Consider the following 22,064-nt stretch of genomic DNA (forward strand, 5'->3'; position numbering starts at 1 on the left):
TTCCGGCATGGTCTCGGCCGGAACGGCAACATCGCATATGTTGCGCGTTGTTGCCAAATGTATTCGTCGATAGTAGTAGATACCTATACGCGATATATATTTTTTCAACAATTTCCTGCAATAGTGAATCCGTATCGGCAATTTTTTTTAAATGCACAAAGATTTTTTGGCTCTGAATATATTTAAAAATCATTTACTTGTGTGTTGATGAATTTATATACTAGTACATGAAGTACCTAATACTTGTTTTGATTTGAATAGGTAGCGATATTATGAATTTATTATACGTAATCTAAAGATTTTGACGAAATAAAAGTAATTAGTTATCTGTTAACCTTGACTTCATGCTGGCACCAGTATTATCAGATGATGAACATACTCTTCGAAAACTTATGTACAGCAGAAATATCGTCTTTGGACTCATTAGATAGGTCTCGATGAATAGAGTTTAAAAAACTTAAAATAAATGGTAAATTAGAAATAATGTATAAATACCACTTACGTAAAATTCAACCACTTTAAACTTAATAATAATAATAATTAGGAAAAGAAAAGCTATACATGTACTGAAAGTAATTGATGTCTTCCACACAATATTTTCACTATTAAACAACTCTGTTTGTTCAGTAAAAGTGTAAATACACTGGTAACCTTTAATCATATTTTATATGCAAACATTACATATACAAACCCTAAAGTTTTATTTCAGAATAGCCAGTAGTTTTGAAGAAATAAGTCTTTGAAATTGTACGTGTAACTTATATATATACTAGTTTTTTCACCATAACAAACAACACCAATATGGCCTAGTTAGTAGTTTACCTGTGTACCAATTAATAATAATAGTAATCTCAGGACAATTCACACAGCTTCATCTAGACCCAAGTTAAGCTAGCTGAAGATTATGTTATGGGTACTAGACAACTGATATAAATACAAAGATTTTTTTCGTAAATACATATATATTATCTATACATAGAAAACACCCAGACCGTTACAAACAATCCTACTCACGAATACAAATGTTTGCAGCGTGCGAGGAATCGAACCCTCGACCACCAAGCAGGAATCAAAGCAGTGTGCTAGCTAAATCGCTAGACTACCGACAACTAGCTGTACCGCGTGGAATTTAACTTCTTATATTTTAGAAAAATAAAGTTAAATTCCACACGGACGAAATCCCGTGTACAGCTAGTCATCAATAAAAAAACACGTAGGTATCTCTAATATATTATACAGTAGCTGTTCCCGCGACTTCGTCCACGTGGTTTTTAACTTTATTTTTCTAAAATAAAAGTAGCCTAAGTTACTAGGTAGTAGCCTTATTACATCAGCTACCTGCCAAAAAAAGTCCCGTCAAAATCGGTCCAGCCATTTCAGAGATTAGCCGGAACAAACAGACAGACGGACAAAAATTGTAAAATATGTTATTTTGGTGTATTATGTACCGTATTTATATTCATATGCAAGTAGTAAAAAACGGTTATTTCAATATTACAAACAACAGGCTTCAACATTCTCAAGTACCACAAAAAAGATGTTTTTATTAAAAACAAGCTGTTCCCGCGACTTCGTCCGCGTGGAATTAAACTTTATTTTTCTAAAATAAAAGTAACCTAAGTTACTCCTTATAAATCAGCTACCTGCCAAAAGAAGTACCGTCAAAATCGGTCCAGCCATTTCAGAGATTAGTCGGAACAAACAGACCGACAGACAGACAGACTAAAATTATAAAAATTGTTATTTTGGTATATGTACCTTATATATATTCATATGCATGTAGTAAAAAACGGTTATTTCAATATTACAAACAGACACTCCAATTTTATTTATATGTATAGATGTATAGATTATTATTTATTTATTTATTTATTTATTCATCCAAAATAATACAAATTGTGTAGGATAACGTAATAGTAACATTACAGTAAAATTTTGTCAACAACATAATAGCAACTTAAATATTAAATCTCGGTATATCTATAGACTAGCTGGCCCCAGCGACTTCGTCCGCGTGAAATTTTATTTTATTTTTCTAAAATAACAGTAGCGTAAGTTACTCCTTATTACATCAGCTACTTGCCAAAAAAAGTCCCGTCAAAATCGGTCCAGCTATTTCAGAGATTAGCCGGAACAAACAGACAGACAGACAGACAAAACTTGTAAAATATGTTATTTTGGTGTATGTACCGGATTTATATTCATATGCAAGTAGTAAAAACGGTTATTTCAATATTACAAACAGACACTCCAATTTTATTTACATGTATAGATGTATAGATTAAAAAAAAAGTAACAGTCATAAGGCTAGTCGTATGCCTAATATATATAATAATGTAATAAATTCATTTAAACAGAAATTGCGGGAATATTATTTAAATTTGTAACTTTTTTTACTGTCCTTCTCCTTTTTTAACATCTTTCTGTTATATCCCTATAGTTCTCTCTATATTTTCTGTTTTTCTTACTTTCAATTTGAGACTGTACTTATAATTTGATTATCGGGTCATTATGTATTTATTTATACATTTATGGGTTATATATTTATGTATGTATATTGTTATTTTTTTATAGAAATGTATATTTTGCTTTGTATTTATATATCTTTTTTTGACATTTCTTATTTATATTAGTGCACCGCCAATAATCTTTCGCTGCACCACTCATGGTTGCCTGGTAAATAACGCGGCAAGATATTAAGTCCGCCACATGTACAATTTTTTTTGTGCATTAAAGTTAAATAAATAAAAAAAATACAATACTGTTTAATGAAAATGCGTATTGTCTAGTGCTTTGAGATGTATCAAAATAAAGTCAATAAAAAAGTCCGTGATGGTATATGTCTATCTCTCAAGGATAACCAACAATAACCATTTTTTATCTTTTACATTTTACGGGATTTTTTTTATCGTATGTTTCCCTTAAAATCATGTAAACTATGCTATTATGTCATAATCTAAAGAAATAATAATATTTTATAGTGAAATATCCACTATAAAATAGTAATGTAAGTAGCAATGTAATTCGTTACGCGCGAATCAGCTGTTATAAGGTCAAAGGTCGGTGCACCCCGCGTATTTGATAAATAGTGCTTCTCTGGATGTCTTTAAGAGAAAATGGCAGTATGTACGTGTATATGTACAAGTCCTTAAGTGTTAAGTTTTTCAAATGTACAATAAAGAATAAATATTTTTAAGTACAGTACTTACGTACATTAATATAATACCTACTTTTTACTTGTATCTATTGTCATCAAAATTAAATTATAAGTTCTTAACTTGACCACGACTATGTGACCCTCTCTTGGCGCCAAAACGAGTGAAAAAATGAACAGCATACGACGACGACGCATACCTATAGAGTGGAGCAACTGCTTATTCAGTTTTATTCAATTATTTAGTCCCTCCACCGTTACAATGAATGGAGGCGGATATTACAATGTATGTAGCATTGCGAATATAAAATATCTAGATTAGGTATAATAAATTCATAATTGATAGTCCGTTACGGTATCAGAGCCAAAAAGTCTTCTTTCTTTATTTATGTACTGTTAGATGCGACATCGACTTTGTTTTATACTACACTATGTAATGATTGATATACCTATGTAAAATAAATAAAATATCTGAGGTTTGGACAAAAATTCAAAAGGTACTTTATTTTGAAAAAGTATTTTGAAAATACCTATTTTGCATTTAGTATTTGAAATACAAAACTATTTTTGTTTTTAGAGTGACATTTCTATGAATTCACTGTCGATAGCGAGCGGTGCGATGGAAAAAGATAACCGTTTATAAAAATATAATAAATAGCGCTGGACAATTAATACAGACTGATACTGAACTGATATAAATAGATATTTTTATCTTGTAAATACATATATAATATACATATAAAACACCCAGACCGATGAAATCAATCGATGACCGATGAGTACATATGTTTGCACCGTGCGAGAAATCGAACCCGCGACCATCGGATGTAAAGCGGTGTGACCACCGAGGCAGTCGAAATACATAAATAATCTTATGAATTTAATTTATTCTAATTTGTTTGTGTGCGCGGGGTGCGGTGTACGGTGCTCCCCCTGCCTCCACCGTTGCTGGAGCTTGCATGTATGGAGCATTGCGAATATAAAATATCTAGATTAGTAAATTAATAAATTCATAATTGATAGACCGTTACGGTATCTATATATATTCGGATTAAAATAAGTATCGCAGTAAGGACCAGTATATAAAGTGATCAACACAATTAATTGATTTTTGAAATATATATACAGAGCCAAAAAGTCTTTGTGTATTCAAAAAATATCTAATTTGTTTGTGTGCGCGGGGTGCGGTGTACGGTGCTCCCCCCTGCAACGGTGGAGTTACTATGTATGAAGCATTGCGAATATAAAATATCTACATTAGTAAATTAATAAATTAATAATTGAAAGACCGTTACGGTATCTATATATATTCGGATGAAAATAAGTATCGCAGTAAGGACGAGTATATAAAGTGATCAACATAATTAATTGATTTTTGAAATATATTCAGAGCCAAAAAGTCTTTGTGTATACCAAAAATTTAGCCGTTCGGAGCCAGTCATGCACGAATTATTAGTAAAAAATGTGTCGAGTATATCGTACTATCGACGAATATATATGGCCACATCGCAAAATAGAATGCGACGTTGCCATACCGCCTGAGATATACGCGATAGGAGTCAAGTTATTCAGTGCAAAAGGTGGAATCGGCAAGTGTTTAGGTTGTGGCGTGATCAACAAAGTGCCCAAAGAGGTGTTTATATATATATATACAAACACAAAGACTTTTTGGCTCTGAATATATTTCAAAAATCAATTAATTATGTTGATCACTTTATATACTCGTCCTTACTGCGATACTTATTTACATCCGAATATATATAGATACCGTAACGGTCTATCAATTATGAATTTATTAATTTACTAATGTAGATATTTTATATTCGCAATGCTCCATACATAGTAACTCCACCGTTGCAGGGGGGAGCACCGTACACCGCACCCCGCGCACACAAACAAATTAGATATTTTTTGAATACACAAAGACTTTTTGGCTCTGTATATATATTTCAAAAATCAATTAATTGTGTTGATCACTTTATATACTGGTCCTTACTGCGATACTTATTTTAATCCGAATATATATAGATACCGTAACGGTCTATCAATTATGAATTTACTAATCTAGATATTTTATATTCGCAATGTTCCATACATGCAAGCTCCAGCAACGGTGGAGGCAGGGGGGAGGCAGGAGGGACCGTACACCGCACCCCACGCACACAAACAAATTAGAATAAATTAAATTCATAAGATTATTCATATATTTCGACTGCCTCGGTGGTCACACCGCTTTACATCCGATGGTCGCGGGTTCGATTTCTCGCACGGTGCAAACATTTGTACTCATCGGTCATCGATTGTTTTCATCGGTCTGGCTGTTTTATATCTATTTACAAAATAAAAATATCTATTTATATCAGTTCAGTATCAGTCTGTGTTAATTGTCCAGGGCTATTTATTATATTTTTATAAACGGTTATCTTTTTCCATCGCACCGCTCGCTATCGACAGTGCATTCATAGAAATGTCACTCTAAAAACAAAAATAGTTTTGTGTTTTGTATTTCAAATACTAAATGCAAAATAGGTATTTTCAGAATACTTTTTCAAATTAAAGTACCTTTTGAATTTTTGTCTAAACCTCAGATATTTTATTTATTTTAGGTATATCAATCATTACATAGTGTAGTACAAAACAAAGTCGCTGTCGCATCTAACAGTACATAAACAAAGAAAGAAGACTTTTTGGCTCTGATACCGTAACGGCCTATCAATTATGAATTTATTATACCTAATCTAGATATTTTATATTCGCAATGCTACATACATTCTAATATCTGCCTCCATTCATTGTAACGGTGGAGGGACTAAATAGTTGAATAAAACTGAATAAGCACTTGCTCCACTCTATAGGTACTGCGTCGTCGTCGTATGCTGTTCATTTTTTCACTCGTTTTGGCGCCAAGAGAGGGTCACATAGTCGTGGTCAAGTTAAGAACTTATAATTTAATTTTGATGACAATAGATACAAGTAAAAAGTAGGTATTATATTAATGTACGTAAGTACTGTACTTAAAAATATTTATTCTTTATTGTACATTTGAAAAACTTAACACTTAAGGACTTGTACATATACACGTACATACTGCCATTTTCTCTTAAAGACATCCAGAGAAGCACTATTTATCAAATACGCGGGGTGCACCGACCTTTGACCTTATAACAGCTGATTCGCGCGTAACGAATTACATTGCTACTTTTTGGTATTTTATAGTGGATATGTCACTATAAAATATTATTATTTCTTTAGATTATGACATAATAACATAGTTTACATGATTTTAAGGGAAACATACGATAAAAAAAATTCCCGTAAAATGTAAAAGATAAAAAATGGTTATTGTTGGTTATCCTTAAGAGATAGACATATACCATCATGGACTTTTTGTTGACCTTATTTTGATACATCTCTAAGCACTAGACAATACGCATTTTCATTAAACAGTATTGTATTTTTTTTTATTTCTTTAACTTTAATGCACAAACAAATTTGTACATGTGGCGGACTTAATATTTTGCCGCGTTATTTACCAGGCAACCATGAGTTGTGCAGCGAAAGATTATTGGCGGTGCACTAATATAAATAAGAAATGTCAAAAAAAGATATATAAATACAAAGCAAAATATACATTTCTATAAAAAAATAACAATATACATACATAAATATATAACCCATAAATGTATAAATAAATACATAATGATCCGATAATCAAATTATAAGTACAGTCTCAAATTGAAAGTAAGAAAAACAGAAAACATAGAGAGAACTATAGGGATATAACAGAAAGATGTGAAAAAAGGAGAAGGACAGTAAAAAAGTTACAAATTTAAATAATGTTGCCGCAATTTCTGTTTAAATGAATTTATTACATTATTATATATATTAGGCATACGACTAGCCTTATGACTGTTACTTTTTTTTTAATCTATACATCTATACATGTAAATAAAATTGGAGTGTCTGTTTGTAATATTGAAATAACCGTTTTTTACTACTTGCATATGAATATAAATACGGTACATACACCAAAATAACATATTTTACAAGTTTTGTCTGTCTGTCTGTCTGTTTGTTCCGGCTAATCTCTGAAATAGCTGGACCGATTTTGACGGACTTTTTTTGGCAAGTAGCTGATGTAATAAGGAGTAACTTACGCTACTGTTATTTTAGAAAAATAAAATAAAATTTCACGCGGACGAAGTCGCTGGGGCCAGCTAGTCTATAGATATACCGAGATTTAATATTTAAGTTGCTATTATGTTGTTGACAAAATTTTACTGTAATGTTACTATTACGTTATCCTACACAATTTGTATTATTTTGGATGAATAAATAAATAAATAAATAATAATCTATACATCTATACATTTAATAAAAATTGGAGTGTCTGTTTGTAATATTGAAATAACCGTTTTTTTACTACATGCATATGAATATATATAAGGTACATATAAAAATAACAATTTTTATAATTTTTGTCTGTCTGTCTGTCGGTCTGTTTGTTCCGGCTAATCTCTGAAATGGCTGGACCGATTTTGACGGTACTTTTTTTGGCAGGTAGCTGATTTATAAGGAGTAACTTAGGCTACTTTTATTTTAGAAAAATAAAGTTAAATTCCACGCGGACGAAGTCGCTGTTCCCAGCTTGTTTTTAATAAAAACGGTTTATTTGATAGAAAAAACATCTTTTTTGTGGTACTTGAGAATGTTGAACCCTGTTGTTTGTAATATTGAAATAACCGTTTTTTACTACTTGCATATGAATATAAATACGGTACATATACTAAAATTTATTTTTATACAATTTTTGTCTGTCTGTCTGTCTGTTTGTTCCGGCTAATCTCTGAAATAGCTGGACCGATTTTGATGGGACCTTTTTTGACAGGTAGCTGATGTAATAAGGAGTAACTTAGGCTACTTTTATTTTAGAAAAATAAAGTTAAAAACCACGCGGACGAAGTCGCGGGAATAGCTAGTGTATAATATATTAGAGATACCTACGTGTTTTTTTTTATTGATGACTAGCTGTACACGGGATTTCGTCCGTGTGTAATTTAACTTTATTTTACTAAAATATAAGAAGTTTCATTCCACGCGAACGAAGTCGCGTGTACAGCTAGTTGTCGGTAGTCTAGCGATTTAGCTAGTACACCGCTTTGATTCCTGCTTGGTAGTCGAGGGTTCGATTCCTCGCACGCTGCAAACATTTGTATTCATGAGTATGATTGTTTGTAACGGTCTGGGTGTTTTCTATGTATAGATAATATATATGTATTTACGAAAAAAAATCTTTGTATTTATATCAGTTGTCTAGTACCCATAACATAATCTTCAGCTAGCTTAACTTGGGTCTAGATGAAGCTGTGTGAATTGTCCTGAGATTACTATTATTACTATAATAAATCTTTTCAAATCAGCCGATGTTTATTTTTGCCATAATACGTGCTGTTACCATGTGATAATATTACGTAGTTACTGTTTGATAATGTGATAATATTACGTACTTATTACTGTTTTAAATGTGATGTGTTCATTATTTATATTTCCTTTGAATTAAAGACAAGTGTATATATATATATATATACGCGCACTTAGTTGTACACTTTGTTGATCCAGCCACGACCCGTAGATACATTTGTTGGTTCCACTGTCTCTCTCTTTCTACCACTATAACGGTATCGTGGTGGAACGGCAACATGTTGCCGTTCCGCGTTCCCGCGTGTTCCCTAGATAAAGTATTCGTCGATAGTACCTGTACTCGATATATATTTTTTCAACAATTTCCTGCAATAGTGACTCCGTATCAGCAAAATTTTTTAAATGCACAAAAACTTTTTGGCTCTGAATATATTTAAAAAATCATTTACTTGTGTGTTGATGAATTTATATACTAGTACATGAAGTACCTAAAATACTTGTTTTGATTCGAATAGGTAGCGATATTATGAATTTATTATACGTAATCTAAAGATTTTGACGAAATAAGAGTAATTAGTTATCTATCTATCTGTTAACCTTGACTTCATACTGGCATCAGTATTATCAGATGATGAACATACTCTTCGAAAACTTACAGCAGAAATATCGTGTTTGGACTCATTAGATTGGTCTCGATGAATAGAGTTTAAAAAACTTAAAATAAATGGTAAATTAGAAATAACGTATAAAAACACTCTACGCAAAATTCAACCACTTTAAAACTTAATAATAATAATTAGGAAAAGATCAAAGCTATAAGTGCACTGAAAGTAATTGATGGCTTCCACACAATATTTTCAGTACTAAACAACTCTGTTTGTTCAGTAAAAGTGTAAATACACTGGTAACCTTTAATCATATTTTATATGCAAACATTACATATACAAACCCTAAAGTTTTATTTCAAGTAAATAACTAGTTTATTAGCATACAACGTTATAATTTAATTTTCTCATTGCTTTCTTGATTTAATTGATTGATTTTAGAAACATGAAAGCGTAGCGGTTTTTGTATTGATTGCCGCATGCATTCTTATGTAAAATGTGAATACTATAACTATCAGATGGCAATTGTAAGTAGCTTTGACGTAGTCTAGTGTTTTGAGTAGTCATGCTCACTAAAATGTCCAGACTTGTGGCGGCGTGGTGGGCCGGGTCATTGGGCTCCCTAAAATATGGTCGAGCGCAGTGATGGCTGGCTCATCCGTCATACTCGTGAACGGGTGCTGCTTGTAGGGACTGGTCTGCTCTAATCACTATGACTGATTTTCTCTTATTAATTGTTTAACCAGTTGGTTATATATTCAATATTTTTTCTATTTGAGTATTTAATTGAATTAGTGCTAATTGTTGGTTTGTATTCACACACTTAAACTTAAAAATGTAAAGTAATAATAAAATTATTTAAAAGAGCAACACGCAAGTTTCTTGCTCATTCTTCTTGTGATGAGACAGCTTTCCGAACGAGCGGTAGATTAAAAAATGTAATGACTATTCAAAAGTGCTTCAATGTAAGTTTATTTGAATAAATGATTTTCTATTTCTATTTCTATTTCAGAATAGCCAGTAGTTTTCAAGAAATAAGTCTTTGAAATTGTACGTGTAACTTATATATATACTAGTTTTTTCACCACAGCAAACAACACCAATATGGCCTAGTTAGTAGTGTACCTGTTTACCAATTTACCACATAGATACTCCGATTTCGAATCCTACACTTTTTTTTAATTATTTATTTTTTTGTTTTTTTTTTTATTTTATATTTTAATAATTAATTTATGATTATACACGATTATGAATTTATAATAAAAACGTAGTTAAGTATTAAATTAATTTTACTAGTTAGGAGTGTACCTGTGTTCCAACTTACCACACAGACACCCCGGGTTCGATTCCCACCATTGACTATTGTTATTTACTTCTTTTTTTTTTTTTTTAATTTAATATTTTAATAATTAAATTAATTTATACGATAAAAAAACGTAGTTAAGTATTAAATTAATTTTACTAGTTAGGAGTGTACCTGTGTACCAACTTACCACACAGACATCCCGGGTTCGATTCCCACCATTGACTATTGTTATTTACTTCTTTTTGTTTTTTTTTAATTTATTATTTTAATAATTAAATTAATTTATACGAGAAAAACGTAGTTAAGTATTAAATTAATTTTACTAGTTAGGAGTGTACCTGTGTACCAACTTACCACACAGACACCGATTCCCACCATTGACTTTTTTTTTGTTGTTTTTTTTAAAGTAATATTTAAAATTAACTATTTTAATAATTAAATGAATTTAATCGACAAAAACGTTGTTTAATATTAAATAAATTTTAAGTGACATTAACTATTATAGCATGCACAAAAAATATTTTGTAATAATAAAGAAAATACATTTGAAATGTTGTTGAGTTAATTATTTATAAGATCTTACTATAATTGTTAGCTGCTTTACAATTTAGAAAGTATAATAGTTAATGTAAATTAAAATTAATTTAATACTTGACAACTTTTTGTTCGATTAAATTCATTTAATTATTAAAATAGTTAATTTAAAATATAACATAAAGTCAAAACAAAAAAAATTCTATGGCGGGAATCGAACCTTGAGCGTCCGTTTGGTAAGTTGATTTGAAATTCAAAGGCTTATTTCTTCGAAATTACTGGTCATTTTGTAATAATACTTAGGGTTCGCATACCCTTATCGGATACTACTACTACACGGAGTTTCTTCAAAATAAAATATCTAGGTTAGGTATAATAAATTCATAATTAATAGACTGTTACGGTATCTGTATATATTCGGATCAAAACAAGTACTATGAAATAAGCACGAGTATATAAATTGATTAACACAAGTAATTGATTTTTGAAATATATTCAGAGCCAAAAAGTCTTCTTTCTTTATTTATGTACTTGTTATATGCGACAGCGACTTTGTTTTATACTATACTATAATATGTAATGATTGATCTACCTAAAATAAATAAAATATCTGAGGTTTGGACAAAAACTCAAAAAGTAATTTGTTTTGTAAAGGTATTTTGAAAATACTTATTTTGCTTTTAGTGTTATAGTACTTTAAGTGTTATATTTTAAGTAACAATGTTTAATTATAATTAATACCACTGCACCAACACTCCGATCGTGCAAAAAATTTAGCTGTTTCATTATTTTTTAGTTCAATTAGTGGTCTACCTAAGTCCTGGGCTAAGGGGGGGAGAGTCATGACCCCCCATGACTCCCAAGACCTCCATGACGCTCCCCCCTGGATCCGCCGTTACGTCTTCTCTTCATTCGCTCAGTAACGTTGTTACAAAAGGAAAAATTCCCGTCCAAAAAATAACAAGTATTGAGTTTTGATCTGGAGTCACGTTACTCCAGACTGATTTCAATAAATATTTAGATTAGATAGACTATTATTTTTGAAATACTAGCTAGACATTATTAAGTTACTGTAGCCATAATGTAGTAGCCCAAACGTGCCAATGAGGAAGCCCTTGGCAAATGCTGCGCCCTGATTGGCCTGTTTGAATTGGATCAAGAAGTGGTCGTATGCCAAAAAGGTGGATTTGTATAAAATCGTGTATAAATCGCTTAATTATTATTATTACTCGTCGTGACAGTTGTGGCTCAAAAAGGATCAACATTTATATATCGTCAGCTGGCATTAGATCAACAAAAGGCCTCCGGATCAACAAGTGAAAAAGGATCAACAAAAAACTACCTATACGGCACGTCTGAGCCACAAAGTGCCCAAGGGGATATTTATATATATATACTTAAGAGATACAATAATATATAACATAAATATATACAAATATGATACCTATATACACATAAATATATACATATATATGCATTAAACTTAAATATATACCAAATAGTCTGACAGTCACAGAACTAAAGAGAGTTAAATCGAAAAAAAGTGAATTCAGAGAAGAGAGAAAGTTATAAATTCAAATAATATTCCCGTAGTTTACGTTTAAAAGAAAATTTATTCGTAGCAGTTTTGATATCAAATCCACTTATGATTTGAAGAAGTAAGTTAATTTATGTGTTTCTTTCTAAAAACCTCACACGCTCCACAACTATTTTAGAGATCTACAATAAATTGTATAAAATGCAGCCCATGTTACTCCTAGTATTGTAACTGTGTCAGTAGACGACAGAATATATCATACTAGTGCTTCCGATAAGAACAGAATTTTGTTTTTATGAAAAAAAGAATATTATTATTAAAAAGGACATTAAACAGAAAGTGATGTTGTGTATAAATAAAATATCGCTGTAAAGCACCACGAACATTATATAAAACAAGAACATGAAATACAGCGACGTACAGTCAGCTGAAATGCTTGCTTACATAAGAGTTGGAACAATGGTGTAGTTCTCATACAGTCCTCCTAGGTGGCGCTGCTTAAAATGCACACAGAATCCTAGTTGGCGATGTTAAGATTTTTTCGCTTTGAATGACCTCCCCGGGGTACGAAATAGTTGTTATCGCTTCTCGGCCTTTTTGCTAAGATCAAAGTGTAGTATCTGTTCTTTTCAGCTTAATATCTGAAAGTTCCCTCACTGAGGGACCAGTATATTAAACTGATTTTTGTAAACTGACAAGATGTTGGGGGCTTGCTCCACTCTCGTCACGGGTCGGCCCAGCATTGCAGTGCCGCAGGGATTGGCCCACAAAATTCACACAACATCCTACTATTCGAACCCACAGCAACCACCGGTACGGGGGTAGTCTACACGTCGTACGCTTTGCATATAAGCGTACGACGTGTAGACAAAACCCAAAAACCTTAAATTAAATACAAATGTAGTAACTATACGACGACGTGCATACGTAGTACGTGTTACACAATTGTACTAAAGCAAGTGGCACAAGTTACTTTTGACATTAAATATACTTTAAACTGCAAAAACTGGAAAAATATCATCATCAAATCGCCGGAGCAAAAATCGTCTTTTGCAAAAAAAAGTTGGGATAGACAAATTAAAGGTAACATTACGAACATTTCCTTATAATGACGACCTTGGTGGTCTAACAGTTTATTACACCGCCTTACTTCCAATAGTGCGGATTCGATTCGATTCGATTTGTATTCCTGATTTATTAAATACCCGGTTTAGGAAACAAACGAAAACTTATTTGAACAGAAACAGGAAAACGGACGAGTGTAAGTGGTAACTTTCGGCTATGGTACGGTGTTGTTCATGTAACTTAGTTCAAGCAGTACCTAATCCACATGCGTTAATAGAAGTAGTCCTCTCAAATTGAAATCCGCATCGCAGATATCAAGTACGTGTACAAAGTTAAAAAATGGACATGTTACAAAATATTATTAAAATTTACTATCAGCTATTAATATAAATCGGCTACTATATTGCACGACTTCTTCAGACATATTGGCCTGTTTAGATACTAATTTTAAAGATACAGCTCAGCGGTTTATAACTAGCCACTGCTACATAATGACGACCGACGCTACATATATCAGTGCATTGTACCATATTAGGTACAATGTTCAGCAATAAGCCCACTGATCCCCATTACTAATAACACCTTTGCACTAAACTTCAAATTTTACAGGCATGTGGACTGTTCAACACAATTTTTCGTCTTACTACAACCCGCGCCGTGGATGGCTCACAAATACGTAGCGTTCGGACAATTAATCGATGGCGAAGAAACTTTGCAAAAGATTGAAAATGTCCCCACGTGGTACGAATCACCAACACAAGATATTATAATTTACCAAAGTGGTATTTTAAATATGGAATGCCAAGATATAACAATCAATAAAGGAACTAAAGAATATATTCATGGACACATAGATGATCTGGTAACAGTGGGAAAATTATTTTATGAGGTACTGTTTTCAAAATATTATTTGAGAACGTTGTAGCTTAATGGTTTAAGTCGCGAGTTTGAACAACGCCGACACCAAACCAACATGAGAAAAAAACAAATGAGAGAGAATATTCTCTTTTCCACGTTGTATATATCCCTCGAACTGTGTCAAGTGTTGCGTTCACCATTACACCTATTAGTTAACACTGTCGTACATCAATATATCCAGGATCCAATTGTGAAGGTATATATATTTTGTGTTAATTATTTCTCTGTTTTGTTCAGTTGGTGCACTGTAATTAAAAATTTTAATTTTAGGTATTAATAGAAAAGGTATTTCTAGAAATTGAATTTAGGTTTATTGCAAACGAAAAAATGGTAGCCGAGGGTGAGGATGCACAAGAAGTTACTGAAACTGTTCGGGCTACTGAAAGGTGTGAAATTTTTCAAATATTTAGACTATAAATAATCAAATATATGTCTATATATAAGAAATATTAATTGTATAAGATTGATGATGGCCTTTAACACATTAGTTTTGTTTCAGTATATTTGTACTAGAATAATCAGTATTTGTACGAGAATCCACTTACAGGTGCCCCTGAGTGTAATGGCTTTAGAACTCGTTTTTATCTTCCTACAAATCTGGAATACCATAAAACTTATATTAAAGCTTTGGACACTCATTCTAGTACACACATACCACTCTCTTCAGATTCAACCGTAAAAAGGAAGATATAGAAAAACAAATTGAAAAGAGTGAACTGGATAACCGCGGTGCATCAGTAGCAAGTGAGCCATACAACGGCGATGCTGTGGAAATGTATGAATATGAACCCGAAGAATATTCGTACCAGCATGTCTCATTAGGACATACAGCAAGTATTGAAGTAAATCCAGAGAAGCCGTATTATTTTCCACTAACTGACGTACCATACCCTGGTGAAGTAGATTCCACTTATGATTTGAAGAAGTAAGTTAATTTATGTGTTTCTTTCTAAAAACCTCACACGCTCTACAACTATTTAAGGGATCTACAATAAATTGTATAAAATGCAGCCCATGTTACTCCTAGTAACTGTGTCAGTAGACGACAGAATTTTTAAAATCGTAATGTTTTTCGGAGTATATTCATTAGGCAGGCTACTGCTGCCAGAGTCGTGTCTAGTATGACTGATAAACATCAGCTATCTTCCTTAAATATGTAAATAATAAAAATTACTTTGTTACTTTTGTATATGGTGATGCACCATACAAAACGCACCACTAAACGTAAGTCCCACGTTGGGTGCCACAGCAGCCAGCAGGGCCAACTCAAATATGTCTAAAAATAACTACCGGAAGTACTTTACTGCCATCTCAACTTGCGATATGAGGGTGTCAATTTAGTGGCACGTTTAGGGCTATTGCTACACGCTGTATATTTTATTTATTTGTATGCTTTGAATAGGATTAATTAGTTAATAGTTTCATATTGAATATTTAGAGCATTGAAATTTAAACCAACATTGGTTTAAATTTCAATGCTCTAAATATTCAATATGAAACTATTAACTAGACCTTTACTAAGAGACCTTTCACATTTTTTGGCGTAAAACAACGAAAAACCGGAGTCTTTGGGGTTCTGGTTCTAAGCAATTAAGAGTCGGATATACATTTTGATTCCTGAATTATATAGATAGATATCTAATCTTAAAGACAGCATCTTTATTATGTTAATTTTCTCTTTATTAGTCATCCTAATTTCTAAAAAAGTTTATTCAAGAACACTAAGAGACAGAAGATTGGGGTCGTCATTCATTAATAAATAAACATAAATAAATATGATATCTTTACTAAAACTTGGTAATTACTTTATTAATTGAGACAGCATCGTCTTTTTTTTATTTTCTACTTAAATATCTAAAAAATTAAGCATAATTAAACCAAAATTTATTAAAAATATAACAGCCAATACATTTTTCATTGTTCTAAATTACAGATTTTTGAAAGGAGACTACTGCCTGGAAACAGATATCGAGGATAATGCTCCAAAGAAACTTGCACCACAGAAAAGAATATCTTATCCATCAGAAATATTTAATGTACTTAACGACTCAGAATCTGCATCGTGTTAGTTTTAAACTTATCGATTTTCCTACAGCTTGTTTAATATGCGAACAAAATCGAATAAATATTATATAGTGTATTACTATGTAATATTATGTTAGCTGTGGTATTACTAAGATATTTAAAATGTAGATCATGCAGTTTTTGTTTGATAAAGAAAAATCTACTTTTACTTTAATTATTAATATGTACTTAGTTTATCTTTTTTTTTTAAGAAAATGTGACGTATCGTGATTTTTGTTTTATCCAACTAACAATTCTGTGAACCATTTTTATGGGTTATAAATATTTAATTACTTTTACATCATTACATTTACTAGCTCAACTGACACTGAAAGATCGTAAGTTCCTATCTTACTGACACGAATCTTTGCGTATCATTTATAATTCATATTATCTCTCTGGCTATGGAAATACAGATTATTATCTGCGTCTAACATAGATTGTTAACTAAATGAATATTAGAGACTACGCCAACGGTAGGTACGCCTTCAGCAACGTTGAATTAAAATATACCTATCGAAATACGGGCAGATGTCAAGAATGCTGTTCACAACGATGTCAACATTTGACAATGTCTCTGTCTAACCTATCTAGGATAACTGTCGTAATGGCATGTTTCTTTTGTTATAAACTTTCAGTATGGTTTATTAATATGGAGTCCGTTTATTATTTTAGTCAAAAATCGCGGTGTTTAATTATTACCTATGCTCCGATATTACTATTTTTGTTTTCAGCGGAATCCCTGGATTCTGACGAGGAGAAAGATTTAAATAAATATCTCAAGTAATTTAATGAATTTCATAATATTAAACATGTTGGTACACACACAGAGAATAGCTACACAGAATGCGATAACTGTTTGTCCATTGATACTGATATTGGAAATGTTTGTTTGTCACCTATTCACGGCTAAATGGCTGAACGGTTCTTAATGTTTATAATATGAAGATAAAATATGACGTGGCCGAATATAGGCTATCTTTTATTAAAAAATGATGAACAAAATCAATTGTTAAATAGATCGTTAGCAATAATACAGTGTTAGTTCATGAAGGGTACCGCTAAGTCGTAAGTCAGTGTTAACGATACCAAACTATTTTCCTACAGAAGCAAAATGGCAATTTGAAAATGATTTTTAAAACATAAATTAAGCTATCATATGTCTAATTAATAATTTTAAGTTCTAATACTATATTTTTTAATTTTATATTTTTTTATTGCTAAATGAGTTTCGATTTTAATGAGTACTAAGTATTATAGCTGGTCTTCGAATATGTACCTTTTACTACTAGCGCTGAATAGATCTATTTTATCTATTACTTTTATCTATATCAATATGTATAATACAGTGGTAAAATCGTGACGAGGTGAAAATAGACTGTCTCTGAATTAAAGCTGCTTGGCGACTGAAATGAATGGACTAGATACAAAGTTTACATCGAATACATAGTATATAATATAGTGTAAAATAACAATATTTTACCCTTCTAGGTTAAACATGGATCGTGTAAGTTTTGCAGGAGGCATCATAAAAGGAATAGCGCGAGGTGCAGCCCAATACAACATTTTTGAAACTCACAGAAAGTGAGTATTGATTAACCTTTAAACTATTTAGTCCTCCAAACGCGCTCTTTTATCAAAGTTTATTAGATAAAGGCAGATTTAGACTAAAATAACTCGTCATTCATCTACTACTCCAATTCTGTTTAATGTAAATATGGTAAGACATTAGCTTTAAGTTTCTTGGAGTAGTTATCTTACGATATGTACATTAACTTGATTAAAAAGTGTTATTGTTAAAAATATGTAATACACATAAAATTACATATTTTATGTGTATATTTTTAACTGCCACCATCGTAATTATATGATACCCAAGTATACTCACATCACTCACTGTGGGTTACCAGTGTGTGAAGAACATATACTTGGTACAACACTAACTGTTCCAGTGAAATGTCAGTATATATTTATATAGGTAATATAAGTATAAGGATAACTATAAGGATTTTCATGACATCATTTTCCTACAGGTCAGAGTTAATAACTGACGAAGAACTTAGAAAATTTCGGTAAGAAAATAGAACACATTCATACTCCCTTATTTCTGTGGATCTATCTTGTTATTCATATTTAGGTCCCATATATATGATGCCCTTATTGATAGGTAATAACCGTTATTGCAGATTAATGTCACTGGACTTACGCTCGCGTGATACCCATGAAAAGTGAGTTATTTTCAATTGTAACAGAAAAAGTACCGACTTATTTGTTAATGTCTATTTTTTATGACTAATATTCCCGTAGTCTATACGGGTACTTATAAAATCTATATCTACTAAACTAAAATCTTAAACTAAAGACTTTTTAATTTCACCAAAAAGCAAAGTGGAAACTTATAAAGAATTTTAATTTACACGCAAGTGACTACGTAGCCGCGCAGTTTCTGTGAAGATTAAAAAAAATATTTTGTATTAGCTGGCTCGTCGAACTTCGTTACGCTTAACAGCCAATGAAGCAACAGGATGGAAAAATATTCCTAAATATGACACTAAATTTTAAGTAAATTCTTGAGTTATAAATGGTAACTGATTTTGTTTTATGTATCCTACTGGTATATTGAATATGGAGACCATTCCTAAAATAAAGTTGGTGCATATTAGATATTACATTGAAACAAAAATATCATATAAATATAGAAATCCCGAAATCAGGTATGAAGTTATACTCGTATGTATATGGACATACTTACGTATATATATATATATATATATATACTTTCAGGAAGGTATCTATTAGTGTACCATCCACTGACACAGGGATACACCAAAAGATAAAGCGGAGACAAACTGGCTTCGTGCGACCCCAAGACTTGGAGAAAATACACTTGATAAATAAGAGCGAAGAAATTACTCCTGAGGAGGACGAACTTGTTACTCGGTTATTTTACATTATATACTTTTTATAACGGCCCATCTGATTATAAGAGGTAGCCGTCGCCTATATACATGAACAACGGACCAGTCCATGCGTTGCCATGTGAAATAAAATGATATTAGTAAGATTTTTTATTGATTGACACTTTAATTTACTGAACTTTACTAAAACACATATTTTAGCGTAGTCGTGTCAGCTGGGATCTATATGGAGCTGAGTGAATTTTCCAGGGTTATATAGTATTGTTATTTTTAACAGGAAGGTTCGCATAGCTCCATCATCGGATACTAATGCAACTCCTCGTCCAGCCCGGCGGCCCACGGGTTTTGTTCGTGCGGTCGATATAATTGATTCTGATACACAAGTGCAGAGGCCATCAGTGTTACAACGGCTGTACGATAATGTCTCGTTGATAGATAACCATGGTCCTACTTTGAAGGATTACAGGTACTGTTTCAATATCTAAATATATATAACTCAAAGACGACTGACGTAGTGATCTATCAACGCATAGCCCAAACCACTGGACGGATCGGGCGGAAATTTGGCATGCAGGTAGATGTTATGACGTAGGCATTTGCTAAGAATTAAAGAAGAAAGATTTTGATTAATTCTATCCCCAAAGGGATAAAATAGGGGATGAAAGTTTATATGAAACTTTGTAAATTTTGCATGCATAAAGCTACTATGACGATCGGGCTGAGATTTTGCATGCATAAAGCTACTATAACGTAGGCATCTCCTAAGAAAGGATTTTGATAAATTCCACCCCTAAGGAGATAAATTAACGCGAGCGAAGCCGCGAGCAAAAGCTAGTTATAACATATAAGTAGTAATTCGTACAACTAAGTTTCTTCTAAGGTGTCGCAGTAATAAAGTGCCGCCTAATTGCGGCGAACCCGTTATAAAAAAACAGGCAGATTATAGATAGATAATATTAGTATGAATTTTTGTAGAAAGATACTTTAGTTTATAATGTCCTGATTTAACTAAGATATATATTACAGTGGTCGTGGAACTCATAAAAGAGATTAAAGATTAATTAATAGTACAAAAATACTAAAGAAAAATTTACAAGTTTTGTATGATTTTCAGACCCATATCCGAATCACGGCAGAAAAGTATTCTGCTAACCTATTCACCCAACTCTCGAATCAAGAATGATGACAGCAGAGAGAAGTATCTCCGTCACTCCATCACAATCGAGGACGATTCCATTGAGCAAGTACTTAACTTGCAACATGGACAAAAGGTTGCACGTAAAATCTCTTCAGATTACGTGAAAACCATAGACCAAATGGAGCATAAACTAGAAACATCTATACGAAGCATAGAATATGCAAAGACACGTCCCGTAATGTCCGTAACCGAGTATCAATTAAAGAATCAGAGGTACAATGAGGGGGTAAGGACGTCCAGAGTACAAGTGAAAACGGTTCGAACATCAGGTAATTATAATCTCTGATGAAAAAAAATGTTAGTTTTTCTAATTACAGTCGTTATGCTATATTCTAAAGCTAAATTAGTTGAGATAGTGACCCCTTTGCTACCAAGGTACGGTATTAGGTCGTGGTCGCGGTCCCCTCTGGAAACCAATTCACCACGATGCGCGGACTGACCTGACTTCATCCCGATTAAATCATCCTCCACTCGTACCCCGCCAGCAAAAACATTCCATTATATTTTTGCTGGCGGGGTAATTCCAATTATCACAGGCGGGTACTAATTCATTATCATCCATAAAAAATATATAAACACCTATTTCCTTAAGTTTCATTACATAACAATAGAGATTGTAACTGGATTAGTTAAAAAATTGTTTTGATTGGAAAATGCGAGTATTGTATACAAGTGTGGAATATTATAAAATTTAGGACACACTCATACCATACCAACTTTTATCCTCTTTAATAGATGAAGGGTTACCAATAGGAGGACTGCGACTACCAGGAGATACACCGATTTACTCATTGTCAGATGTAAGTATTTGGATTCTTTATTAGATTCAATAATAATTCGATAAGTTTTAATGTTTGTATTTAAAGTTCAGACGTATGCCTTGTCTTATTTAAAAAAATAGGTTTATACTCTCCATCTAAGTTTTCTCAAATTAAAATTATAGCTTTAATGGTAGACTAGTTTCGTACTCACACAGTAAAAAAATTATGAGATGAAAGTTATATTCAAGTTCACTCAAATATGTTAATGCATTTTTCAATTAATAATTGAGTATTTCAAAGGATTTTATTTGCGGCAGGATTAGTACCAGCTCTCTACCAGCACTACCAGCGTATACGATAACACGAGATACTTTTTTACTGATTTTAATGTGATTATTATAGGAACCTATTATATATATTTTACATTAAATTTGAGTCCTTTTAGTATGTTGTTTCAATTGTATAAAAGAATGATATATTTTTACATCATTTCGTGTTGTATGCATGTTATTATGTAAAATACTTAGGTTCATCTTACAAGTAATATAATTGAATCTATGAACTAGTTTTTAATATTACCAAT

At 32.1% G+C, this 22,064-nt stretch overlaps 1 protein-coding gene and 1 non-coding gene across 2 annotated transcripts; both read left to right on the plus strand.

Annotated features, from left to right (window-relative positions):
- Positions 1–13,137: 13,137 nt before the first annotated feature.
- On the plus strand, positions 13,138–13,330 carry LOC131847346 (U2 spliceosomal RNA). Its single transcript, XR_009357708.1, has one exon. It is a non-coding gene; the product is annotated as a U2 spliceosomal RNA (small nuclear RNA).
- LOC131847309 (uncharacterized) lies at positions 13,257–21,880 on the plus strand. Its single transcript, XM_059196854.1, has 14 exons — positions 13,257–13,378; positions 14,232–14,511; positions 14,811–14,926; positions 15,208–15,465; positions 16,474–16,604; positions 17,339–17,387; positions 18,096–18,188; positions 18,638–18,676; positions 18,791–18,832; positions 19,389–19,544; positions 19,800–19,988; positions 20,637–20,989; positions 21,456–21,520; positions 21,799–21,880. Exons 1-14 carry the CDS (start codon positions 13,257–13,259, stop codon positions 21,802–21,804), a joined length of 1,899 nt encoding a protein of 632 aa, XP_059052837.1. The 3' UTR covers positions 21,805–21,880.
- Positions 21,881–22,064: the final 184 nt, after the last annotated feature.

Source organism: Achroia grisella, unplaced genomic scaffold, assembly GCF_030625045.1.
Source record: "Achroia grisella isolate CSIRO2021 unplaced genomic scaffold, CSIRO_AGI_Agris_v1 utg5201, whole genome shotgun sequence".
In the NCBI taxonomy this organism is placed as follows: Eukaryota; Metazoa; Arthropoda; class Insecta; order Lepidoptera; family Pyralidae; genus Achroia; species Achroia grisella.

Bases quoted from the DNA above. Each gene is read 5' to 3' on its own strand.
- LOC131847309 (XM_059196854.1), top strand. From the start codon at position 13,257: ATGTTGGGGGCTTGCTCCACTCTCGTCACGGGTCGGCCCAGCATTGCA. The intron at 18,189-18,637 runs GTGAGTATTGAT...ATTTTCCTACAG, and splicing joins ATTTTTGAAACTCACAGAAA to GTCAGAGTTAATAACTGACG. The intron at 18,833-19,388 runs GTGAGTTATTTT...ATATACTTTCAG, and splicing joins TCGCGTGATACCCATGAAAA to GAAGGTATCTATTAGTGTAC.